The sequence below is a fragment of the Triturus cristatus genome, chromosome 3_1 (assembly GCF_964204655.1).
Source record: "Triturus cristatus chromosome 3_1, aTriCri1.1, whole genome shotgun sequence".
NCBI classification, from domain to species: domain Eukaryota; kingdom Metazoa; phylum Chordata; class Amphibia; order Caudata; family Salamandridae; genus Triturus; species Triturus cristatus.
The window spans coordinates 189,654,803-189,682,274 of NC_140583.1; the positions used below are offsets into that span (position 1 = coordinate 189,654,803).

Below are 27,472 nucleotides of genomic sequence, written 5' to 3' on the forward strand. Positions count from 1 at the left end.
CTGTGACGCCACAAGCAAGCTGGACTATGGGAACATCCTCTACATCAAGGATCATTAAAAAACTCATCAGAAGGCTGGAGACCATTCAGTACGCAGCATCCAGAATCACTCTCAACGTCCCATACTGCACTCGCATCCCCCACACCTGAAAGAGCTTCACTGGCTCCCCATTCACAAACTAGCACAATTCAAACTCCTCACCCACACTTTCAAGGCACTACCTATCACTAGCCCAGCATACCTCAACAATCGCATCTGCTTTCACAAACATTCCAGACACCTCCACTCGTGCAGATTTCTACTTGCACAAATCCCACGCATATGGAAAACACACATACGTGTCAGATGGATCTTTTAACAGAGAACAGGTTAAGCAAGTGTCGGACATGTTACGCCGGCACTTCCTTTGAAGGCTGGCGGAGCTGTGGCAGAATCACTAACCCTGACCTGTGCACATGAAAGGCCTGTTGGGCTGAGGCAATCAGGCACTAACGTCATCAGTAGCACTGCTAACAAGGCTTCTGTGCACTGTAGACGGATTTCATTTCCAGCGAAGCACTCGCCTGATACGGCTTTTCATCTTTACATAGTGGATAACGAGGCCAGACCAGCTGGGTAATAAACCAGCTATTGGTCTAAATGCAAGAGAAATGTTTCCATTGCGCTGTGTGGGTAAATTCTTCGAAAGTGGCCAGTGCCTTGGCTGACAGATGTTGTGACACTGCAGGTTATGAGCTGGGGAGGTCACAGCAGCGCCTAGACTCCCGTGGCTACTTTTGAAAAAGAAGGTAGAACAGTGTACAGATTCAGGGGCTTATCTACAAGCTCCTCGCGCCGCCAGAGCGTCAGAAGTAACCTACGGGCCGTGTAAGGGGCTTGAAAATAAGTAGAGGTTTGAGAGGTCACAAGACAGCAGCTGGAATTTGAGAACGCCTCTCTCACCCAGAAACGTAAATGTACTGTAACTGGAAGTACTTGGTGATGACTTCATTTGGCTGCAGTGTGTAACGTGCGACGGTCTCTGTGTGGGGCATACCTTTTCTCACTAAAGAACAACATGCTTCCTTGGTTGACCCTTGATTCTGGATCCCAGCTAAACATTAATATTGCAGCTGATTTTGCCTCAGTTTATGTAACTGTACACAGGTAAAATTGCAGAGTCCAACAATACTACAGGTTGACTTGTGTCCCGAATAAAAAACAAAAAGACCCAAACGCAAAGTGACCTTCGCTGCCCATGAACTGAGCAGAAAATTCAATTGTCTGTCTCGGACGTCTAAAGTATCTTATTTCGAGTCTCAACCATGCCTGCCCCACTTATGTCATCATTTTAAAAGATGCAGGAACGTGCGATAACGCGATGTGTTCCGTATCAAATACCAAATCTCGGAGCAGACCCAAATTTGAGGACTGGATAAACAGCAATTCAGCCACCAGGCCACAGCCCATCCTGCCTACTGTTCGCCGGTTATTCCTCACCACACTACAGTACCGCTTGCTGCCAAGCCACCCTCAAACACGACAGAGTATAAAATGCAAGGGCGACGGAATACTATTAAAAACAAGCACAGCCAGAAGCAGGCGCGCAACACCCATTGGGCTCACCGGGCTTCAGCCCCCCCCGTCGTGTGTGACAGCCCGGCTGAGACAGCCTCGCGGGCTGGCGTCCGTCTAATTGCAGCCGCACCAGAGTACTTCACGGGTCTTTAAAAGACCATTTACTCGTTAATGAGGCTTTTGTTGTGTTTTCACCCCTCTATGGCTGGAAGACTTAGCCCCCCCCCCGAAATCTTTTTCAGCCCCCACCGAAATTTGGCTCTAGTTGCCTGCCTGGCCAGAAGTATATAAGAGCGTTACCAACCGAAGGGCCTCGTGCCTGCCTCTGCGTCTTGGAGATTTCGACGATAAGCTCCAGGCCTCGGGGTCAGGAGCGCCTCTCAGCCCTGCTGGGCACACCTCTACACCTAGCAGTCCCCTGATGCTTCTCGGCGCCCTCCTTGAGACCCCGCATCCTTTTCCCCGTGCCGCAGGCTGGGACAGTCACGTGGACTTGTGTGGCATGGCGGCTGGTGCCCGGAGGTCCGGCAGATGGCATGCAATGCTGGTGGCTTTTTCTGTCTACACCCCACAGAAAGTTGGGGTGTAAAATACCAGAGACTGAGGGAGGCCCGGAAAAAGGGGCCGTGATTCAACGTGCAATGATTAAATATAGGTGAGAACTAGATTTTCTTTGTTGGGTACCGAAGAGAGGAGCCTGGTCTGTTTACAGCAGCCCCCGACATGGATGGACGAGAGAGGCGGGTGGGGTGATCTAGGATGGGTATAGTGAAACAACACACAAAAGAATGTGCCTCGACTCCCCAACACAATTTTACATACTAGTCATTGGCCAAACTAGAGTTGGAAAGCCAGGGACTGTCTAAAGGATAAAGAGACTGGCATGGTAAACAAGCATTTGCAATGCAATTGTATTCGCATTTACGCGAGACCTATTTCATTGCAAACGGGAGTGCAGGCAGGCGAGAAGGCACAAACAACGGGAGTGGAAGTTGTGGGGCGAGAAGGCAGGGACTACGGGAGGAAAATGGTGCTCACAGTATAAATAAAACATACTGTGCAACACTCGAAGTAAAGGGGCCAGTAGCCATGGAAAGATACAAATGATGACATGCCCGTCATAAGGAGGAATTAACAAGCCTAAAACCAATCAGAAGGCAGCATTTAGGAACTAAGCAACTAAAAAGGTGGGCGGAGAGTGGGCGGAGCTTCCACTCCATACGGAATACTGAATGCCTCGCAAAGTGAGCAGCGCATGCATGCTGCCGCTATAGGCTCGATCTAAAAAGGACTGCCGAGACCACCTGGGAGCTAATAAGATCAATATCATGTTGGAGGCCCTGAACTCCTCCAGGACTGTTGGAATCACTGGTAGAGGAGAGAAGCATCCTGAACCAGCTTAGCACTCTCAAGCTCATTCCCAAGAAATTTAAGGCGATAGTGCCTTGATGTGAAGGACTGCCATTGTGCACTTTTTAGGGTTGCTCAAACCTCTACGTGTGGCATTTCCCAGTGATTGAAGATTGTGTCTGTCTTAGATTGTTTTAGCTTTCACTTGTGAGAGCTTCACTGGTCAGCGTGTTTTTTCTTAATCCCTGGAACATCGCTCACTGTCAGTGCTACGCTACTTGAAATGGCCCATCTCCAGATGGTTTGTGGAAGATACTGCATAGTCGCTGTGCTGTTCGTTAGTACTTGTACTGTCTTGTTTAGCAATTGGCTTAAAGAAAGCCTTCAGTGCTAGGGAATAGTTTTCAGGTCCAGGTAATTGATGTGTCCGGTTGATTTCTGTGTTCACCATAGACCTACGTGGGAGCCCACGCGTACTCCCTATCCTATAGATGAAGCGTACATTGTTATGAAGGCCTGCGAGAGGGGTACTAAGACGGTCTCCTCTTCATTATGGTTTCTGCATTCTACAAATTATTTTCCCTACTGACCCTGGCTGCTGCAACCCCTAAGTCCTCCCAACTTCCTACTGTTTGTGCCCATTGATTGTTTAACCACTACTGAACCGGCCTCATGAGTAGTCTTGAGTTTGGAATTAGATGATAGAAAGATGCTATCATCCCCAACATTTTCACTACTGTCCTCACTACCAGCGATTGAGATGTCTGGTGAAGGAGAGCCTGGTTTAGCATTGCTTGTAACCCTTCAAGAGGACAGACCATAGCCGTAGATGTGTTCAGATACACCCCAGGAAAATTTCCTTCGTATCTGGAGCAGGAGATGATTTTCGGCAATTTAGTGAAAACCCTAGGCTGTGTAAAAGAGTTACCACCTTTCCCGATTTGCACAGATATATTTATATGTGCACACCTTGAACAGCTGTGATTTATGTAAGTGTAGATGTGTGTGGTGTATAGTCTGAAATGCACTACTACTACTCCTTGCGCCTTGACGAAGACACCAGGTGTGGATTTTATGTCAAAGGGTAGGAGTTTAAACTGGTAATGTATCATTACCATCACAAACCGGAGAAATCTTTTGTGAGCAAGCTATTTGGGACTGTAAATGTAGGCATCTTTTAGATGTACCACTGCTAGATAGTCTCCCTTTTATATTAGTGTGATAATATAAAAGGGAGACTATCTGGCAAGGTTGTCAAACCTGAGAAATCTTCTGTGAGCAGGCTAAAGGAGGATGTGAAAATATGCATCTTTTAGAAGTACCATTGCCGGATAGTCTCCCTTTCCTATCAGTGGTATATGCCCTTCCAATGCTGTCATTTAGAACTGTTGCATTTTTACAAACCTGTCCACAAACTTTAAATCAAGAATAGATCACATAGTAATACCTTGTCTTGGAACTAGAAAGTACACAAAGCACACAACTGTGTTTTTCGAGTGGAACTATTAACATGGCATCCTTTTAGAGCAGTTCTTGCACTTATGCTTGTAGTATTACAATTGTTCTTTCTTGTATCCCTGGCGCTCAGTTGATCTGAGGTTTCTATGCAATAGTTGTGCCCTATTAAGTTGATCATCCATTCTCAGTGGTAATGCACTTCCAGCTATTTAAGAAGGGTGGGGGTGGTGGTGTGTGTGTCCCCTCGTCTTTGCTTTATTCTGCCTAGAACTCATTCTTGGGCTATTGCTGCTGGCATTAGATGGGCTGCAAGAACCGACTTCCTGCTCTTAGCCTTTGGAACCTGTGTACTGTAAGAGTCACCACAGGCCCCTCTTGTCAGATGCGATTCCCATCTTAAACAAGGGTCTATAGACCTGCTGAGCCCACATGGCCTTGGCAGTCTTGCTTGCCTTTACTATTGCCTCAAGAGTTTGGTCTATCCCTAGGATGAACAGGTGGTTTCCTATCAGGGACATATCCACAATATTTGCCTGGATCGCTAATTAATACAATGAAATGTGCAACCACGCAAGCCCTTTCAGGACTGTGGTGGTAGAAAGTTATCTGGTTGCTGTCTCCAAAGGTCAGTTGGCAAAACTCCTGTGTGAGCCACAGCAACCCAACAAGCTCCAGATGCCTTCATGCAATTGGCCAACTAACCTATTACAACTGAACCTGTCTCAAGCCTGCTGGTGTCCCTAAGATCCAAGAGGTGCCTTCCCAGGTCCTGAACCCTTGGCTGTCATCTCAGTGTGCTCCTTGCTAGAAAAGGTGCAAATCCTGAAGTCTGGGGTCCTTGCGACCGAGCCAGTTTATGCCCAGGCTTTGCCACCCCTTAATGGCTGCCAAAGCTAATTTCTTGTGACATCTGCTCTTTGCTCTACAGCGACTGCCAGCGACAACCGACAATGCGAGAGCCGGACTTCACACTGACGACCGCCCACGACACCCGGCCTACTCTTCGCACAACAGCAAAGACCACCCGAGATGCTACACCTACTCCTCACGGTCTCCTCAACCATGAACTAAACTCTTTGCGCTGGACTCAGAAGGTAACTTTACAGCAGGGCTACTGCGGGCCCTGTATCTGACCCATGCTCCATCACAGTCAGCCTGAACTTGTGACTTCTCCTCAAATTAGCGTGACCAGATGACAGCAAGTGGCCCTTTTGTGCTTTGCGGCCCTATTTTTATTAAAAACTTTCAAACTGAGTATCTCCGGTTTCACCGATTGGATTTTTGTCTGGTATCATTTTATTCATTAAAACATGTGTGTGTTGTATTTTCACCTTATTACTGTTTGTGAGTTGCATAAACCCTTTACGCAATGCCTGCAAGTTTAATTGGACTACTTTGTAGCAAGCTACCAGAGGATTAAGCACAGGTTTATAAAGAGAATTGTTGTGGTTCACCCTAACAAGAATTGTGGTTGTTGCTCAAGCAGGGCTTTCAACCATTTAAACCAATAAACCAATTTCTAAGAAGACTCTGCAGCTGTTTGTAGATTAAATGATTTTAGATGGGTTTTTGGGCCTACTTTTCCATGTTTTTATGGATGACGGAGTATTCCACATACCTTTTATCCCAGGTTGAAATACTGTTTCTACTTCTTCAGTTGTGCTACTTCTATACCGCTGCTCATGTTCACTGGATGACTAAGGTGTAAAGTGAATTTTAAGGCAAATTTCTAAAGACAAATGTAACCCCTTCATTAGGCCAAGCAGTAACGTACCTTCCTGAATTTCTCTATTAATAGCACTCCAGTTTCTTACTTTCTAAGAATGAGAATAGTAAAAATGTCTACCCCCGTGTAAGGCCAACCGTGACTGCACACTGCCTTAGGCTCCTTCATGCCCACCCCACAGGCAGCTGAACCACTCCCTCTTCAAGCACAGACTTTTTCTGTGCGCAGACAGGGCGGCCACAGGCCAGATCCTTTACACAGCCCTGAATGAACTGCCAACCTCCCACTGCACACAACCGAAGGCACCAAAGGGATGGCTGTAGTGCCTGACATCAAGGCATGTCCAGCACCCAAAGCCCCAAACCGACCTCATACTGTGGGTAGCTAACACCTTTCAGCCATGCACAGCAGGGGCTGGGGGAGTTGGGCGATAGCTTGCAATGCTTTGCCTCCAAGTTGGCCCTGCTCCCAACCTGCCCTCCGCGCACAGCCTTTGGCCCCCTTCACCAACCCCACTATGTGGATGACCAACCCACTGTTGCGCAAGGCCTTTGAATCTGCACAGACAGGGGTGAACGCAAGACCTACCCTATTGGCAGGTTTTGCATTCAACCCCGCCCCCGCACTCCCACCCAACTCTCACACATTATTTTTATGTTTTATTAATAACATACTGTGGTACTGACAAAATACCTATGTTTTCTGTGGTACCTCTATAGTAAGCAGGCTTTTTATCTAGTGGGCCAATGTAAGAGCACACCATGCAAAATGTGCAGACGACTCTTGTTGGTTTACTGGGCTTACTTTAATAACCTCAAGTGCTCCATTTGTTGTTAAGCAGCTTAGGCCTATCAGAGGGGAGCATCAAGCATTTGTTGCACACAAAGTCAGTAAATAGCACACACTCAAAAAGAAATTTGAGACCAATGTATAAAAACAACATAGATTTTTACAAATTTTAGACACAAAGATCATTGGAATCAGGTAAGTACTTTCGGAGTTATGGATTTTACAAGACAACAGTAAAATACACATAAGTGTTTTTTGAGGTATAAGCCTCTAATACAGTAATATTACACTATGGGAGGAAAGGCATATGTTGCAAACAAACTTGTAGTCGAAGTTTGGGGGTGGCCTTTGGAACTTAAACTGCTAGGAGGCCAAGGTCTAAAGAACCACCAGTAGTTGTAGTTAACCTGCCTTGGCGTTTCCTGGTGCAAAAGTGCTAGATGGGTTGGTAGCCTTGAGCGCTACACCGTTGAAGTGAATGAGCATCTGAAAACGAAGGCTGCAAGGGGGGACTTAGGGACAGGTCCGGCAGAACCCAAAGAAGGGCTTGACTAGTGAGGGTCTTTAAGGCAAAGGGACGCAGGTGGTTGTTGTGAACTTGAGCTCGGGTGCAGAGGTGTTTGGCTGGCTGGCCACTTGCATTGGAGGCTCTGACGGTTCTCGCTTTGACCTGTAGAGGAACTAAAACAAGACAGTAGGGCCACTGTTGGTTTAAGCCTCGTCGGTCCTGAAGTCTCTCATCGTGCAGGTCGACTTTGACGGTGGTGGTGTCCAGGATGAACACTTAACAAGTGTTGGTTACTGCAAGTGCTTCGGTACCCAGGGTATTGATGCAGGGGGGCTCCTGGAGGGTCAAATCTCTTGAAACGTGATTGACAGACAGGGCTGACCTCCTGGAACAACGAAAACCTCTTACTGGCATGATGCTCCCTCGTGGGCCCGATGGCCAGCAAAACGATGTACCAGATAAGTGTGGTTATGACTGCAGATGCAGGGGGACGGCTCTTTCACGCAAAGTGAGATGCTAGATGGTTGGGCAAGTGCTGGACAGTCCTCCCAGTGTTGAGGAGGATGCACAGCTTTTGAACAGGTCAGGTTTTTGCAATTGTCGAGGTACCAGTAGCCAGGCAGGGTTTGGTGCCAAGTTCGGTGTAGGTACTCAGTTCTCTTGGTGACGGCTCTTCTTTGTCCTTCTTCTGTTTCTAGGTAAAGGCATCTGTCTGGTGTCAGTGGGTCCCCTAAATTCTGAATGATGGGGTGTTTAGGGGAGTATAGGGCAGTAGCCAATGGGCTATCTACCCTTGAGGTGTCTACACCCCCTATATGACCACCTCCTGCAAGGAGTGGGCAGAAGCCTGATCCAGAGTTCCCAGTTTCACCAAAAACAAGATGGTGAAACCTTTCTTTGACTGACCACTTCAGGTGGTCCCCCTTAGAGGTGTGCCTAGCTTGTATGTGTAAGACACACAGATGATGTACCGAATGCAGAGCAAATCAAATATTCACCCCCAGCCTAGAGATCTGGGTTAAAACCATTGTTCATTTGCTCGCCATGCCACCCCAGTTTAGACGCAGCCATATGCAAATCAGTCTTGACCCTGTGCCTCATGGGAACAGTCCAGTCCGAACTGCCAAGCCAGGTCCTCCCTGGACTGGAAACAAGCATCCTGGGACCAGTTTCGGAGCATCACCCCTTATCAGCCAGGCTAGATTGAATGCCAAATGGGCTTCAGGGCAAGGGGTGGAGTTCCCCAGATTTGGAGTGGAAGCTGTTGTTGCATATCAAAGGCGGCAGAGGCTTTGAAATCTCTGGCCTTGATATACAAAAACACTAGCTATCTTGCTAGTGGAGGTGTGAACACCTTCCACCCGAGCAAACATTGTTTCTGATCTGAGAGCGTGAGCTTGCCCTTACAGAGGTCAGAAGCTCGTCTGTGGTGGCAGGCTGGAAGATACCAGCCAGCCAGCACAGTGTGACTAATAGGGTTTTAGGCGGCACCACTATGCTGATCTCTGGGTGGATGTCATAATAAATCAGATACTGGCATCAGTATAGATTTCCTAAGAGAAGGTGTTCGACACCAAACACCATTAATTTCAGTGAAGCCATCAAGTAGCTGGGTAATTCATAATGACTAGTGCCCAGGATATGCCCAGGCACCTGGACACCTAGCTTGCCACTTGCCTGTGGCCTCCAGTTCCTGACTAATGGGGTTTGCTAAACGGGTTTAACCACTAACCATTCTTCCCGCATACAGAAGCCTCACCCACCCCAAAAATTACTTAATGCAGGCAGCTGTACGACCACATCAGAAGGCACCAGGACATCTAGCTTGCTACTTGCCTGTGGCCTCCAGTTCCTGCTCATTCCAGACTGATCCAGTGACAGCGCTGTTGCCCAGGTTTTCCCTCGCTGGGGTTTTCGCACTCACCGTTCTTCCCAACAGAAGCCCTGTCCACCCCAGGATCTACCTAATGTAGGCCGCAGCGCAACCACACAGCGGATGTGTGCAGCGGGCGCGCAGCTGGTGTGTCAAAGGCAAGCCCAACTGCACCCGTCCAAACATGGACCGCACCCAGTGCTGTGACCCCTGGCCCTCTCGTCCTCCGAAGATACACCCTCAACCCTGGATGCCGCAACAAATACGGCCTGTGGTGTCGCCACTTAAGGTTCATCCATATGGTACAGAGGTACTGTGCAAATTTTCCAGAGGAAGGTACTGCTGCAGGAGTATCCCAGTACCTCATGGAAGGGTCACGCTGGGCTCCACAGTATTAATTTTACGTTTTGGATCTGGGTATCAAAAAAGGGGTCAGGGTCACTTTTTTACGCATTTCTAGGGTATGGAGACTGATTCCTTGGGTCCTGTAATGGTGGTTGCAGCATTTCTCTCTTGGCTGCAGCTAACTAGTCATTCGGTCCTGCAGTACCACAAAGGGTGACAAAAAAATTTCAGCCAATCAGAGGCCTCTATTTATTTGAAACTAATGGTACCAAGTGAGCAACTGTTCAGACATGCATAACCTTTTAACGCCTTCAAGCAGAACCTGAGCACTTGAAAATGGCTGAATGGATTTACACCAAATCACAAAAAGCACAATTTGTTATATACGGTTCTAACTTTTGTCAAATGCCGCCGTTTTTTTTGTGGTTGACTCATTTCAGCCTAACTGGGAGCCTTGTTTACAGAAAAGTGCAACAGTTCGCGATTAGGTTTAGTTCATTATGAGATAATGAAAATAAATAAAGGACAAACTATTGACTTTAAAGAAATTAAAGTACATGGAGAAAATACTGCAGAAGTACATTTACATGTCCAATATTTGGCATCTGCAATAAAGCCAATCCAAAATGATAGCCAATCCGTGTTCTGAAATTCAAAATAATGGAAGGTCGACATTGTGGATCCGAAATAGTGGTGGTAACCATCCAATCTGAATGCCCCCTTTGCAAGCTATATCTTATGTTGCAGGTCAATAAAAGAAGCATTCTGTCCTGCCAGCTCCCAACGCCCCTCTGGTGTGCTGTGGGCTCTGGGACCACTGCAGCGAAAGAAGCTGCCTTTTACCCTGAAAAAAGGTTGCAAAAGAAACAGCTGTGCTGTCCTGCAGAGCTCCCTTCATCTCCCCTAATGCAGCCACTGGCTCAAAGACAGCAGTCTGGGCTCGCCGCTTTTTCTGAGAGGAGATACTGTGCTCGTATGCCCTAGTATTGTACTTATTGGCCAGAGTTTACCTAGCTAGCAGGTCTTCGAACTGGGAAAGCTAGCGGTTTGATCTGTTCACGTACACGCTTCATTCTCAAAAAAATCAAATCGGGATCATTGGTGAACCCTTCGAAACCCTAAACTCACTTGAATCCTTTAATGGAATCATAATCACTGGCGCCCTATCTCCTGTGATCCTGGGCGCCTGTAATGTTGAAGATACAAATCTATGGCCAAAACCGTATATCTATTGCTTTCCAGAGCACAAAGACTTCCACCTTAAACAATGGCTTTTGTTAATTATTTCAAATGCAATTTTGGAAGATGCAGAAAATGCAACATTGTCTGTTTTGAAATCAAATAATGTACTGAACATAGACATTTAATTATTTTCTTCGTGACATTTACAAAATAAACACACCATGGATACCAACGTCCGGTTCGTCGTATCCTGAGGAGTTTGTTTTATGTGAAAAGCGTTATCAAAGCTGTACTAGGGAGCCGGAACCACACAGGCAGTAGAGTGAAGCTGGTGGTAGGATGTATGAGAAGTACAGCAACATGGTTTGTACACAAGAACAATGAAATAACAAATACAAAAATATCCTTAAAACTTTAGAACGGACATCATTTTTTTAAGACGACTTAAATCGTTTGACAACGGGTGAAACTACATTTAAAGGACACTTGAAGAAATCAATAACATTTATTTCAATGATCACTCGTAAAACAAATTCCAATGAGCAAACATGTAAATCTGCTCAAATCCAAGTTGATTCACAATATACCCAAGGCAAACTCAACACTTACTCTCAAAAGGCTTGACCAGTGCACATTTGCTATTTTTGGCATCCATCTGTCGTTCTCGTGTACTGCGTTTACGGGCACCTTTGGGGGAAAACACATTTTTTGAGAACTCTCACAAAAGACCCTCATACTTCGCAGTTTAAAAAAACAAAAACATGATAAATCGTTAGAAAACTATCCAAAACTTGTTTAAGACCTAGAGTCGCAATATGAGGTACCATCTCCATCTCAAAAGTTAGAGCAACATTCCCTTTTCTTCAGTGAAATGCTTTACTCGACATGTCTATTACCATTAACGTACTTAAACAGAAATCACTTTCAATTGAGCGGACAAATATTTACTTTATGCTTAACAGGTCAGTGAGGCGAAAATATATGTGGTTCAAAAGGACAGGTTATTTAGAGTAACTACTAGAACACACATCCAGACATTTGTCACTTCCGTGAAAAGCCCAGCTTCCATGTTGTTATCAGAGTACAATTCCACTGGTGTGAAAAAAACACTGATTCTTGCTTTGCATGTTGCAAGTTACAATGGCCTTACACATGGCAACATCTTTCCTAAATCATGATGCCTCTAATTTTTTTTTAACTTACTGCGCAAAGTTCATCCACACACTCACCAATGCTAAAAGCATATTAGACTGTGCAGCTCTGTATATATGTTTTTTAAGGTGGTTAACATGCTAAACTATTTTTGAGTTATATATTGAAGTGGTTGTTAGAAAAAAAGTTTTTTGCTGCAAGCTTCAGTTTGACTGCTTTTTATGTATACCAGCATCGGCTTGAAGGTGAGTTTTTATATTTTAAAGCTAAATAGTGAGCACCACCTCCCTGGAGCACATAGAAAGAAAAGGAGGAGAGCAGCGCGGCGACACCCTGGGTCCATAGAGGGCTTTGGGGGCTGTCACCCCTCCAGGCTCGGCTCCAGCAATGTCCCCGGTGCCGATCACGGGACATTACAGTTTGCTATGGCATGGCGGGCAAGCCATAGCAAACACTGCTCTGCTTCGAGTAAGCGAGAGCATGTAAACTGTTCTCGCTTACTCGAAGCAGAGAAGAATTGCTTTTGGACAGAGGAATTGCATGTTAGCAGCTCCGTCTGCCCAAAAGCAATGCCTGTTCACGCAGGACCTGGGGAGCCAGCAATGACCTTCAGGCTCCCCCGCAGTCCCATTGGTGCTTGGGTGCCCTGGAGACTCCCTCTTTCAATGGGCAGGCCCCATGGGATGGGGTCCCCGGAGCCTAATTTGGCCCGGGAAGGGGGGATGTGCAGCCCCCTCACTCATCTGTAAATAGCCGTGCCCCGGGAGATGGTGCCCCATGGCCGCGCGGCTCCCCTCCCCTTGTACTAATAAAACATTTTTAAAAGGTCAGGGCCCAGGGGATGGAGGCCCTGGGGTTGAAATCAGTGATGTCATTTGACATGTCAAGAGTGATGTCACTTACCATGTCATGAGTGATGTAATATGAGAGGCCATAAGCAGCACATTGCGGGGGGCACGAGTTATAGTTAGCTCACCTAACTCTAACTGCGGAATGTCACTGGTTTTATATAAGTGAAACCTGATTATAATATAATATATATTTATATATTTAAGCTTTTTTTATTTTGACAATAACTTTGGCACCGCTTGATGAATCTTCACAACATTTTTTTAAAACGTCGCCTTTTTAGTTTAGCAGCTGTGTTGAAAGTTTCCGGGTGATCCGTAAAGCGGGTGCAGAGAAAAAAAGGCGGGTCTCAAAAGGTGTTTTCCCCATGTTACGTCTATGGGGATTTCACATTTTTTGAACAAGACTACAGCCCGAACCGCTAAACGTAAATTACACCAAATTTGGCAGAAACCTAGATGTTGGTCCTGAAAGCGAGCTTTTTGCGATATGGTGTAAATCTGTTCAATAGTTAGAGATATTTAACTTTTATAAAATATGGATATCTGGAAGCCCAAAATCCTACTGAAATGCTACCGAAATTAGATTGGCTAGCACCACTTCAACCAGGAAGTGTTGGCAGCCATCTTGGAACTCGGCTTAAAGCAGAGTCCCACAAAAAAGTAAAAAATTAGGAAATGGGGGCAGGGTAGGAATGCTCTGACGCCCAAATATGGGGGGTGAGGGTCCCTACAGGGCTCCTGCGTGTCTTTTATAATGAGCCTCGGAGTACGCAAAATCTCAGGGGCATATTTTAAAAAATATGCAGGGCTGCCCATGCGGCACCCTCCATGCCCTGGGAACGCCTCCGCCCCATGGCAAACAAGTGGCCCCCATAGCTCCTCCGCAGCCCAGCGGACCGCCACCTCTCTGGAGCTTTAACTTTCATTAATGAGAGGGATGTGCCCCCCTCCTGTATCCCTGGGGACCATCACCTCCCTGGGGCTAAATGAAACATAGGAGGGGGGCCGGGCAGCTCACCCTCCTGGAGCCACACATGGCCCTGGGGACTGTCACCCCCGAGGGCTGCCTCCTGCTATGTCCCGGGGTGCCCGCCCCTGGTACACAGATGTTTTCTATGGCTTGGTGGAGGCATTACAGCTCCCACCAAGCCATAGCAAAAATGCTTGTGCTTGCTGAAAGCAGAGCAGAATTGCTTTTGGACAGAGGGAGCTGCATGTTCAGCAGCTCCCTCTTCCTAAAAGTAATGCCGGCTCCAGCAGGACGCGCTGAGCCGGCTGGAAGCAGTTTGCATGATACAATAATTACTTTTAAAATACGTTTAGTTACTTTTAAATGACTTTGAGTAGTGGGATGGTATGCCTAGATACCACACCTAAGAACCTCATAATACTGGGTAAGTAAGACTTTTTATACTTTGCCGTTTTAGTTATATTCTCTCAATACAAACATTAGTCCAACATAGAAAATTTTAGGCCCAAAATAAACATGGATTCCTATGGGAGAACAATTGTTAGCGGTTTCTCAGGTAAGTACACGACCTACGGAGTGGGAGTCTTGGGGGTTGGACCACAGTTCCCCAGTGCACCACCAGCGGCACTGGAGTGGCCAGCTACAGAGTGCAGGGGCCCAATCTTAGCCAATGGGGCTAATGGGGCCTTCAGTTAGGGACTGCCGATGAGCAGGCCACTCGGGTCTGGGAGCAAAGCTCCTGGGGTTAAGGTCAGCACTGCAGGAGAACACGACCAGCACAGGAGCTGCCCAACCAATGGCACTGATGAGGCCGGGTGCCAAAAAGACATCGGGGATGCTGTGCTTTTCAATGGAGACCTTCGGTTCGGTAAAGTTGCTACAGGCTCGGGCAGAGAGACTTCCTGAAGGTGACCACCGGTGGGAGAGGTAAGTTGTGATCTTGGGGGATGCCTGGACACCATCGGTTGGGCCTCCTGAGACCGTGGGGTGTCAGCTGCAGGGGTGTCCTCTGGCGTCTGCTTTTCTTACCAGCTTCTGTCAAGGTCGGGGTGAGGTGGAGGGAACCTTCAGGTTGAGGTTGCAGGCGTCCTCTTTAAGCTTGAGGGAGGTTATTAGCTCACCAGATCCCAGGTCAGGATCGCTGGGGGAGACCTCCTCGTGGTGTAGGGCCTCTCAAACTCGGGCCGTGGTTGTGGTGTGCAGAGTGGGGCAGAATCACGGAGTCGCCGGAATCTGTATTCTGGTCTTGTAGTCTTTCTTGAGCAAATCCGGTGATCACGGGAGACAAGGTCCGGAAGCGGAGTGCAGGGTAGGTCCTTTGGACTCTGGGGGGCTGCTGGACATGCCGGTTTCTTTGGTGTAGTAAGGTTGGAGTCGGGACAGGCCGGTAGGGCTGGAGCCAAAGCAGTAGGCGTTCTCTTCTTCCTGGGTCAGTGCGGCTCTTCGGTCGTCCTTTCTTCCTCAAATCTCAGGAGGCAAGGTTCCGGTTTGCCCCAAGATACTAGATTTAGGGGTGTTTAAAGAGGTGTGTAGGTTGGGAATAATGGGTCCCTACCTTGTGGTGGGAACACCTCCTATTAGCCCCCTCATCTTCAAGATGGAGGGGACTGAGATGTGTGCTTCACCTCGCCTCCACCACCTATGGGGTGGGGTTGGCAAAGGTGGGCCCAACTCTCTTCATAGCTTGATTCTCCTCCCTAAAGTGTGGGGGCGGGGGGCAGAACTGGAGGGAGCCAGTTGGTGGGGCAGCAAAAGGCAGGGACAGCTTCCAAAGGAGGCATGCGTTTGAAGCTTTCCCTTCATGGACCTAGCCCATCCTGGGGGAGGAGGCATGACACCTCTGCCCAGGATGGGCTTTGTCTTTAGACCCATAGAGGGGAGGCTCTCTATTCAGGGGTCCAGAAACCTATCTTGTGGTATCAAATGGTGGGCAGCCAATAAATACATTATCCCAGAAGTTCCTTTTTATATATTTTTTTACAACAGTTTGTACTTCCATAAAGATATCTCATTCTATGTATGTATAAACAATTGTAAATATAGGTCTCAATGAACAAGTTACTTACCTTCGGTAACGATGTATCTGTAAGAAACATTAGTTAGTTAGATTCCTCACCTTAGAATATCCCCAGGCGTCAGACTGGATACGGAAGATTTTTCATCAGCAATACCCCTTGCGCGTCGCTAGGCGTCGTCTGCGGCTCCGCGTCCGTCGTTGGCGTCGTGCACCGTAATGACGTCGTCGGAGTACTTAGACGCCGCCCTCGCGCGCTGACCTCAGTTCTTGTACATAGCTTTCCGCGCCAGGAATGCAGAGCCATGCAAGAGACCGACACTGGTGCCAAAATAGTCTAGGGGCCTGAAAAGGACAACCTTAACCCTAGATGTCAGTTCGCAGAACGGGGAGGATGGGTGGGTCGGTGAGGAATCTAACTAACTAATGTTTCTTACAGATACATCGTTACCGAAGGTAAGTAACTTGTTCATCTGAAAGAAACACGTTAGTTAGATTCCTCACCTTAGAATAGATACCCAAGCAATACCAACCCCGGTGGGGGGTCTGCGAACCAAGATCACACCAGAAAGTCCTGGAGGACAGAACGGCCAAAGAAGCCATCCCTCCGGACTTGGCTGTCTAGGCAATAATGCCTGGCAAACATGTGTAGCGAAGCCCACGTAGCCGCCTGACAGATGTCCTACAAAGCGACTCCCCGTCCCAAAGCAGTAGTAGCCGCTGTAGTCCGAGAAGAATGGGCGCGCAGCCCAACAGGAGGGTCCTTTTTCGCCAAGGAGTAACAGATTTTGATGCACAAAACGACCCACCGGGAGATGGTCCGTTTGTGCACAGCTTTCCCCTTCTTAGCACCCACGTATCCAACGAAAAGTTGGTCGTCCACCCGGAACTGTTTTGTGCGGTCCAAATAAAAGGAGAGCGCACGTTTTGGGTCCAGACGGTGGAGCCTCTCTTCCTCTTTGGAAGGAAGCGGAGGCGGAAAGAAGGTGGGCAAGGTGACAGATTGCCCAAGATGAAAGGGAGGCACCACCTTCGGTAGAAAAGAAGGACGAGGCCGAAGGACAACCTTGTCCGGATGAACAGACAGAAAAGGAGGCTTGGACGATAGAGCCTGGAGCTCACTCACCCGTCTAGCCGAGGTGATGGCTACCAGGAAAGCAGTCTTAAGCGTCAGAAGACGAAGAGGACAATTGTGAACAGGCTCAAAGGGAGAGCACATCAGAAATGTGAGAACAGGATTCAAGTCCCACTGAGGCATTACGAAAGGCACAGGAGGGAACGTATGAGTAATGCCTTTAAGAAAGCGTTGAACCACAGGGGACTTGAAAAGAGAAGGCTGATCAGGAAGCCGTCAGAAGGCAGAGAGGGCAGCAAGATAACCTTTCAAGGTGCCCAGGGCAGAGCCCTGCCGGGCCAAAGAAAGAAGAAAAAGAAGAACCTCAGAAAGAGGGGCGGAAAGGGGATCCACAGCCTTTGCTGTGCACCATGCCACAAATTTGTTCCACCGGCAGGCGTATACCGTCTTTGTGGAGGGACGCCTGGCTGCCAGAATGATATCACAGACTTCAGGAGGCAAGTCAAATGGCATCAACTGCCGCCGCCCAATCTCCACGCATGGAGGTGGAGGCTGGACAGGTTCGGGTGGAGGACCGTCCCCTGCTGCTGCGACAGAAGATCCTCCCGAAGGGGCAGACGTATCGGAGGATCGGTCAACATACTGAGTAGCTCGGGATACCAGTACCTTCGTGCCCAATCCGAAGCCACCAAGATGACTTGGCCCCGGTCGTGCCTGATCTTCTTCAGCACTCTGGGCAGAAGTGGTATAGGCGGAAAGGCGTACAACAGACTGCAACTCCACTTGTGACGAAAAGCGTCGCCGAGCGAGTGCCGCCTTGGAAATTCCAACGCGCAGAACTGCTGACATTGCGCGTTCTCTTCGGTGGCGAATAGATCTAACCAAGGCTCTCCCCACTGCTGAAAGAGACCATGCGCCACTTCGGAGTTCAGACGCCATTCGTGATCCATCATGCACCGGCGGCTGAGTTCGTCTGCTCTGGCGTTCAGAGAGCCCGCCAGATGTTGAACCACTAGGGTGACGCCCTGGTGTTCCAGCCATGTCCAGAGGCGCAGAGCCTCCTGACAAAGGGTCCACGACCCCACCCCGCCCTGTTTGTTGCAATACCACATGGCGGTGGTGTTGTCCGTGAACACCTGCACGACACTTCCCCTGACAGAGGGAAGGAAGGCTTTCAGTGCAAGTCGGATCGCTCTCAACTCCAACAGGTTGATGTGGAGACGAGACTCCGCCGCAGACCAGAGGCCTCTGATCTCCGCCTCTCCCATATGGCCACCCCATCCCAGGAGGGACGCATCCGTCACTACGACATGCTCCGGTTGGGGAAGGGAGAGGCTCTTGCCCGTGACCCAATCGCGGTCTGTGAGCCACCACTGCAAATGCTGTGCAGTGCCCTCCGAGATCAAGACATGGTCGGACAGGTTGCCGTGATGCTGGGCCCACTGAAACTTCAGGTCCCACTGCAGAGCCCGCATGCGCCGCCTGGCGTGATGCACTAGTAGGATGCAGGAGGCCATCAGCCCCAGAAGCCGCAAAACACTAGCCTGACCGAAACCCAGGATAGAGGCCGAAAGATGGGAATCAGGGCCTGAATATCCCGGACCCGCTGTTCCGGCGGATAGACCCGGAACTGCGCCGAATCGAGAACCGCTCCGATGAAGAGGAGTTTCTGAGAGGGAATCAGGTGTGACTTCGGCACGTTGATTGAAAACCCCAGCAAATGCAGGAGATCCGCCGTAGTCTGGAGGTGGGAGACGACTGCCTGGGGCGAGCCCGCCTTCAACAACCAGTCGTCGAGATAGGGGAAGACTGGAACCCCTGATCTGCGCAGATGAGCTGCGACCACCGCCATCACTTTTGTGAACACCCGAGGGTCACTTGTGAGTGCGAAGGGGAGCACGGTGAACTGAAAGTGCTCCTGGCCCACCGTGAACCGTATGTAAAGCCGGTGGGCCGGCAGGACGGGGATGTGGAAATATGCGTCCTACAAGTCCAACGCTACCATCCAGTCTCCAGGGTCGAGAGCAGCTAGAACCTGAGCCAAAGTCAACATTTTGAACCGTTCCTTCCGGAGGAAGGCATTGACGTTCCTGAGATCCAAGATAGGGCGTAGGCCCCCTTTGCCCTTCTTGGGAACCAGAAAGTAGTGGGAATAACAACCACGACCTACTTCTGGGCTCGGAACGCGCTCGACGGCCTCTTTGGCCAAGAGGGCCGAAACTTCCTCTCGCAGAAGATTCAAATGATCCTCCGAGATACGGTGGTGCTGCGGTGGCATGGCTGGAGGGGTCGTCTCGAAGGGGAGGGAGTAGCTCCTTGGGACGATTTGCAGCACCCACCTGTCCGAAGTGATGGTACGCCAGTGGAACAGATGATGGCGAACTCTGCCTCCCACTGGCGATGAATGGGCCTGAAAGCTCGGACTAGGAAGGCTTTGAGGCGGATGCTGCCGGGGTGGATGTGGACTGACCGCGTCGTCCTCCAGAACCCCCTTCTCGGAAACCACGTCCGCGACCGTGTGCAGGTTGGGTCTGCGGCCGGTGGCTCTGCGGACGTAAGGAGGCGCCCCTTCCTTGGCCACGAAAGGGGCGAAAAGCGGAAGCTTGCGGCCATGGGGCCGAAAGGCCCAAGGACGTGGCCGTAGCCCGAGAGTCCTTAAAGCGAGCCAGCGCACTGTCCGCTTTTTCACCAAAAAGGCGAGCGCCATCAAAGGGCATGTCCATGAGAGTGCTCTGGACATCCCCCGAAAAGGACATGGACCGCAGCCAGGCGTGACGCCGAAGCGCCACCGTGGTGGAAATAGCCCTACCCAGCGAGTCCGTGGTGTCAAGTCCACACCGGATTGCATGGCGCGCTGCATCCCTCCCATCGGCCAGAGCCTGGGAAAGTCGTGTCCGGGCCTCCTCTGGGCACAGGGGCAGCACGTCCTCCACCGTATCCCACAAAGAGTGGGAGAAACAGGCCAAGAGACAGGCGGTGTTTAAAGACCGCAGGCCTAAACTGAGGGAGGAGAACAGCTTCTTGCCAAACTGTTCCAGTCTCTTGGAATCCCGGTCCGGAGGAGCGGACGGGAAGGAGGTTTGGGAGGTAGAGGCCTGGATAACCAGGCTCTCGGGGGTGGGGTGTTGCGACAGAAAACTGGGGTCGCCCGCAGCAGGGCGGTGGCGCCTGGCGACGTTTCTATCCACAGGAGGGACTGTGGAGGGCTTGGACCAGGTGCCCTGTAGAACGTCAGTGAGGGCCTCATTGAAGGGCAGCAGAGGCTCAGTGGAGCTTGCTGCAGACTGAAGCACCTCAGTGAGGATGTTAGTCCTCACAGCCACGGCAGGCAACTCCAGCCCTAGGGCTTCGGCCGCCTTGCGCAGCACCACGGAAAAAGCAGCACCCTCCTCCGAAGCCACAGTCGGAGGAGAGATGAATCCAGTGTCCGGTAGGGTATCCAGACCACGGCCTCCCCCAGTTCATCTGCCCAGTCCTGTGACAGTTGAGCCTGAACGGCCATAGGGTCATCGGACCCCTCCCAGTCGCCCCCGACATCCGATTCCTGGTAAACAGGTGGAATGATCGGAGCCGGACGATAGACATAGTGAGTCTCGAGCGGCGTCGGATGCGGCGTCGGTGGGCGCGGCATCGGTGTCGGGTCCGGACAGGGGCTGAACCGGGGAACGACGTCGACCGGAGTCGGCGTCGGGGGTGGAACCGGAGTCGGCGCCAGCGGAGGAGGCGTGACGAGGTCGACCGGCGTCGACGGGGGCCCAGGCATTGGCCCCTCGACGACCTGCGGCGTCGGGGCCGGAGCCTCCAACGGCGCCGCCGGCGCGCAAGGTCGCCCAGTCGAGTCTGCGGGGCCCGAAGGCGCGCCGGCGGGCATCGACGGCGGAGGTAGTTTCCTCATGGCCGAGAGGAAGGCACCGATCTCCGCCGGCGTCGCGTCAGTCCCAGGGACCGGCGGGTATGGGGACGTGCGCGGCGCCTGCGGCTCCTGCGGAGCCGCGGGGGTGGAACCACCCTGACCCTCGGCCGAGTCGCGCGACCGGCGAGGGAAGTCCGAAGAGCGGTGTCGCCTCTTGGACTTCTTAGATCGCTTGGACTTACCCGAAGACTTCGAGCCAGACGAGCCGAGTGTCGGAGCTCGAGAAGCTTACGGGACCACTCCCGCCTAGCTTTCGAGGTCAGGGCCTTGCAGTCGGAGCACGAGTCCGCGTCGTGGTCGAGGCCCAAACAGTAGAGGCACCGGCGGTGGTGATCGGTCACCGACATCAGTCGGTGGCAGTCGTCGCAAGCCTTGAACCCAGGCATCCTACCGGCACCAGATGTCGATTGACAAAGATCAAAAGGGATCAAAATATTTAGTCAAAAAAGACTAAAAGGGGTAGCTCTCCCGGATCGGCGCTTACTGGCGCAGAAAAAAAGAAGAAATTACGTCAGCGCGCGAGGGCGGCGTCTAAGTACTCCGACGACGTCATTACGGCGCACGACGCCAACGACGGACGCGGAGCCGCAGACGACGCCTAGCGACGCGCAAGGGGTATTGCTGACGAAAAATCTTCCGGATCCAGTCTGACGCCTGGGGATATTCTAAGGTGAGGAATCTAACTAACGTGTTTCTTTCAGATGCAAACGTTTATATTGTTGGGACCTACATGGAATCACATTTACTTCATTATTGGTCAAAAATTCTTAGAAACTGAACATTCAAATTCTTTGTGGCTTGCACACAAAGTGATGGGAGAGGTGAAGACTGAATTTTCATGTACAACACGGCTTGTAGAGCTGGAGCTTATGTATATACAGCATGGCTTATAGATGGGTTTTTATAATTGAATATGATCATTTACTAGGCTTGTTCTTTCCTATGCATTATTGAATAAGATGAATCTCATATTAGAAGGATGAGTATGGAAGTATGAATGAGTACACAGGCTTGTTAAACTATATTTCACATGGAAGTACAAACAGTTTTAAAAAATATATAAAAAAATATTTCTGGGATAATGTATTTATTTATGTATATTGATCATGGCTCTGCATCTCTAGCTTTCTGATATCAATAACTTGTTTCAATATTAACTTTGGTCTGGGTTTCAGTATTCACACTTGTTTGCCCATATTTTCATTAGTCGCCTAAATGTCTATATATACAATTGAACTTGTAGATCACTCCAGACTCATCCAAAATGTGTTTTAAGTATGCAGATATTAAGTTGGTACATCAGTCTGATACTACCTCCTTAGGGAACCCTACTCTGGCAAAGACACCAGTGAGGGCTTTGGCTACCACAGGGGCTATAGTAGTTGTTAGACCTGGGACCTTGGCGTGGGTCTCCCTTCCATTTTTTGCTATTGCCTCATGTGTTTTTGCTGGTATTAAATGCTCAGGGCACTGTGCCACTGCTATCCAGTGCCACAGTGCAAGTGCTCCCTATTGTAAATTGATGTATGAATTTGTGATTCCATGATTGGTTGATTTGGTTTACCTGTCAGACCCTAGTACAGTGCACCAGGAGTGCCCAGGGCTTGTAAATCCAAATGCTGCTGGTGGGCTTGCAGCACTAGTTATGCCACCCAGAGAAGCAGCCTGTACAAATGTGTCTAAGGTCGGCCATTGCAGAGCCTGCGTGCAGTCTGGTACTGTCATGCTGACTGTGCAAGTGCACCCACTTGCCAGTCCCTAAACCTTCCCTTTTCTTCATATCAGACACCCCTATGGTAGGCCCAAGGGCAGGGTGCATTGTAAGTATAAGGTAGGACATGCCCTGGTGTGTGTGGCATGTTCTAATAGTGAATTACAGCCATTTTCATTTTTCACTATTGCAAGTCTACCTGTTCTCCATAGGCCCGAACGGGCAGTTTGATTATTACATCTTATAATCCTAACTGACTCAGAGAACATGGTAGCAATTCGAATTTAGTATGCCTGAACTCAGAATGATAAAATACATCTTTTAGTGAAGTTGGTTTTAACATTCTGTGTTTGAAAATACCACTTTTAGAAAGTAGGCATTTTCTTGTCTAACCATTCAAACTTGCCTCTGCTAGGCTGTGTATTCCTTGTCTGGGGTTTGAGTGACAGGGCTGGGGAATTCTAGGAGACAGGGTGAGGTGGCCCAGTGGGGAATGGAGAGATCTGCATCTAGATGGGAGGGAGGAGTTGCACCTGGGACCTGGATAGGGCTGTGCCTTCCCTCAACAATGCTGGCTCCACCTCATGTGGTGCGTTTGATGTCTCTGCCCTGCACTCTGAAAGGAAAGAAGGATTCTTGTCAACAAAGTGCTCCAGGACTGACCAGAACTGGTTTGGACTAGGCAAAAGCCTCTCTACCTTCAGAGAACTAAGAGAAACTGGGTATAAATATTGGGACCCAAATCCAAGAACCTTAGATCACTTTGGGAAACAAGAAGAAACCTTTGCTGAGAAGAGGAACCAGAGAGACTGAGGAGAGACTATACCTAAGCTTGAGGGATTGGCCTGCAGTGGTTGCCTGACTGCCAAAGAGAGGAGAAAAGGAACGTTGTGTACTTTATTCAACTTGTGAAGGATCTTCAAGGGCTTGAGAAAAGAGCTAGCCTCCTGCTGAAGTCTCAGGGATGACAGAAATCACCCACCAGCTCCCCAAGAGTTCTTTGGAAGTGCCTGCTGTTTTGCAAGAGGGACTGCGTGCCGCAAGGAGCTGGAAGCGCGACTCATGAGCAAGAACCGTGTCGCCGCACTGCCGCTGCCGCTTCACAACACGAAGCGCCTCGCATCACCGCAGAAGAAGATAGATGTCGCAGCAGATGCCGCCGCATTACCGGGAAGCTTGTCGCAGAAGAATCGTTGAGTCATCGCAGGGCCACCGAAGCGCCTCGCATCGCCAGAGGAGAGGATCGACGTCCCAGCAGACGCCGCCGCATCACCAGGAAGCGTGTTGCATCAAGAAGAAAGCGCCATCTTTGTTTCTTTGCACCAGATCTTCAACGCATCACCGTCCTTGCAATACTTTTGTTGTTTTGCGTTACGCATCTTAAGGTACATTGAACTCCGAGTGTCACATTTACCATCTTAAGAGAACTAAGCTGATTCTACCATTCTAAGTACAGTATTGTGGATTTTTGTCATTTGTGGTCTTGTGATAAGTCTATATAAAGCATACTTATTTTTTATATAAAACTTGTGTGGTGTCCATCTGGAGTGTTGTCACTTGATTACTGTATGTGCTCAAAAATGCTTTACACACTGCCTCTGTGATAAGCCTGTCTGCTCGTGCCAAGCTACCATAGGGGGGAGCAGGGGTTATTTTCGGAGTGTACCCCCTTACCCTGACTAGACGCAAGGGCCCCTACTTGGACAAAGGTACCTACCTCTGCCAACTAGAGACCCCCAAATCTAACCGGTACCTTTTACAAGGGACTGACCTGTGGCCAAAGAGTGCCAATTGGGTTTTGTCTTTATGCAGTTTTAGTTAAAGAACATAGGCTCTGGGTACCTATTTGGCAGGAATCCAGGGAACACTCAGTCAAAGTACATCAGCAGTTTGGCAAAAAGTGAGGGCAACCATGCAAAAAAGGGGCACTTTCTTACAGTCTGGCCCAGATGTCTAGCGAGAGGATGTTATGGGCTAAAGTAAGTAGAAAAACGATATACAGTTGAGGAACTAACACTCTCCTAGTGGCACCAGGTTTGGGATCTCTGGCCTCAGTGTACAGGAGTCCTTCCTCCCAATAGACCTTGTGGGAGCCACTGACGTTTCCCTGCTCCTGTGCAGCAGCTTGCTGCCTCAGGCCTTCAAGAGTGGCGTAGACCTACTGTTCAAGGCACAGCTGTCCCCTAGAGTGTCCCCCAGGTTCTAAGAGCTCTACCTCCTAAGGTTCAAGCTCCATGGGCTCAGTTTCCTCTGGGACTGATCTTTCTGATGTGTGGAAGCTGTTTCACCAGTCTTCCTTCCTTTCCTCTTGCGAGGTTGGGCCATCATTTCAGGCTCCAACACTTCCTTCTCACCCTGTGCTAGGCATTGTGCTTTCGTTTTTACACACACTTTCTAAGGGATTTGCAGCATGACTGCATGCGTCTTTCTTTCTACCTTACCCCATGCTGGGGTTTCCAGTTTATTTCCAAGCACACAGGCGGCTGTGAGCTTTGGAGAGACCACTACCAGTTTTGTGCCAGTAATCCCCCGCCACGTCTAATATCACCATAGCCATGACATGATTAGTGGTGACACTGTCCGCATTGGTAACTGGATAGGTATTTCCAGGTAGGTATTACTCTTGGAAACCAGTCTATCTCTCTCCATAGCAACACTGGCACCTGTATCCCACAGGGCTTCTATCTTAGTCCCATGCACTAAGGGGTACTGCAGGTATTTCGTTAAAGAAGGGGACCAGAAAGCCAAAGTGGCTAACTCTCCCTCCCCTTCAGAGACTAAAACATCCTCAGTGTGAACTCTATTTTGCTCTGGGCACACTATCGATCCCATCTGGAGATTTGCCATACCAGTAGTAACTGGTGGGGAAGCAGGGACTGGTTTGTTGGGACAGGCAGCAACTCCAGTGCGGTGTCCCTTCTTGTTACAGTGGAAACACCAGGCCTTTTCAGGATCTAAATCTTTCCCCTTGTACCAACTAGTGGCCTGGGAAGAGTTCTTGGGCCCACCCCACTGACCAGGATTTTGGGGGCCTTTAGAAGACTCTTGTATTTTATCTTTGGGTTTCTCACCTCATTCAGTTGGAGAGGCTTTGAGACCCATTTCTTTTGGTCACTCCCAGTGGTGGTCTTGGTTACCCTTGTCTTGACCAAGTGGTCTGCCTTCTTTCCCAAATCTTTGGGGGAAATTGGACCTTGGTCTACCAGACACCGATGCAACTTTTCATTGATGCAGTTACTTAAAATGTGTTCCTTCATATACAAATGCTAAACTCCTTCATAATTCTGCACTTTACTTCTAGTGTCTTTACTAAGCAGTCTAGAAATTCCACCCAGGACTGACTCTGGGATTTCTGAGCCTCCCTGATTTAATTCTTTACTCCTCAGTAGTGAGTCCAAAACCCTCAAATCAGGGTGCCCTTCATGAGTTCATGGGACTCTGCTTCTACCTCACTAAGGGTGAGAAGTCTGTCTCTGCACTTACCAGATACCAGTTCCCAAAGGGCTCCCCCCACACCCCCAGGGAAACTGCCTCACTTTTCTGGCTTCACAAGCCCTCTCAAAGGCTGTTAACCCACTTGGTGATGTCATCAGAACCCTAAATGTTAGGGACAATCCTTTTGTGAATTTTAGGATCATAGGATCCTTCCTTCTCTAGCCTTTTTTAAATTGCTGCACCACTGATGGTCCTAGGCCCATCGCTGCTCTTTTTCTTGAGCTAGGAGCCTAATCTCTAGGTGTAGTCTTTTGATCATCCTTGCTACAAGGAGAGCCTCCTCTGTAAAGTTGTCCTCACTGTCTGGTATGGAGTTGGCCCTACCTCTGTAGGAGCCAGACCCTGTACCTCTTGGATGTGGAGGGCAGGACACAAAGTTCCCTTCCTCCCGAAGTAGTTGAGGTGGTTGGTTTAAGAATACATCATCCTCACTACTTTCCCCATTCTCCTGAAGGTCTTCACCTTCTTCCGTAGGGTGGTACTTTGCATGCCCTGCCAGGAACTCCTGGAGTTGTATACTGGCAGGGTTGGACCCAGTTCTTATTTGTTTAGCCTTACTGAGGAGCCTTAAATCTCTACCTTGTAGGTTGGAGTAAAGCAGTGGTCTTCAAACTGTGGGGCGTGGCCCCTGGGGTGGGTGGAGTCTTGAGACTGGGGATGCAGCTCCACACTCTCCCACCCCCGTGGTTTACGAGTCCCATACATTCGCTGCAGCTTTGTCTGAAATATTTTATAGCCTATTCCTGTTTGGTATTTTATGGCCTTATTTTGAAAGGCAGTTGGGCTTCTAATGCAATTGCTCATGTTCGATGTGAAGCCCATTGCAGAACCCTGGAAGTTGCGTAAGAAAACGAGGGTGGGCAAGGAGAATGAGCAATGTGGAAAGAAAGCACTTCGAATAATTTTGGCATTTACATTTTATCATGATATTTGTCACCCCAATAGTTAATCAGCATACACTACTATTGAGACATGTAGCTGTAGTTTTCCATCAAGTACTAGTATTTTTGTTCAATAAAACATTTTACTCAGTTTTGTTTTAATGTTCTACTTGCTTGGTGTTTTTTTTCAAGCTGCCAATGCATGCATTTCCTTTGTTTCTGTGTTGGTTGTAGTGAAAGGAGAAACATGCATACATGTGTTAAGTCAGCAGCCCTGCTAAGTTTCCAAGCTCCATACTTGATGGGCTGGTCTAGCCTAGGTGTTTTTCCTTTGAATTCCGGAACCTGTAGTGTTGTTTAGTTCATTATAAAATGGGACTAAAAGTCCCAGAATTAAAAAGAAAAATCCTGGCCTGGACCTTTGAGACTTCACAGCTATGCGCTTTAAATGGGCCAGTACTGAGTGCCTGCTTTTCTCTATTTTGAGAGGGACAGTACCAGTACTTCTCAGTAGAGATGCAATAGTTTTAATTGGACAGTATTAGCACTTCTCAAAAGCAAGTAAGTACTCTGGTATAGGGTACCTGCACTTGTATATTTCTATTTTAAGCACTGTGTAAAG

General features: G+C 49.2%; 1 protein-coding gene across 1 annotated transcript in view; it reads right to left on the reverse strand.

Moving 5' to 3' along the window:
- The window catches only part of LOC146859903 (kinesin-like protein KIF18A), a 391,179-nt gene that overhangs the window by 102,750 nt on the left and 260,957 nt on the right, over positions 1-27,472 (reverse strand). The window contains exon 14 of the mRNA XM_085643641.1: positions 11,398-11,475. Coding sequence (XP_085499767.1) covers positions 11,398-11,475 — 78 coding nt within the window. The remainder of the gene's footprint in view (positions 1-11,397; positions 11,476-27,472) is intronic.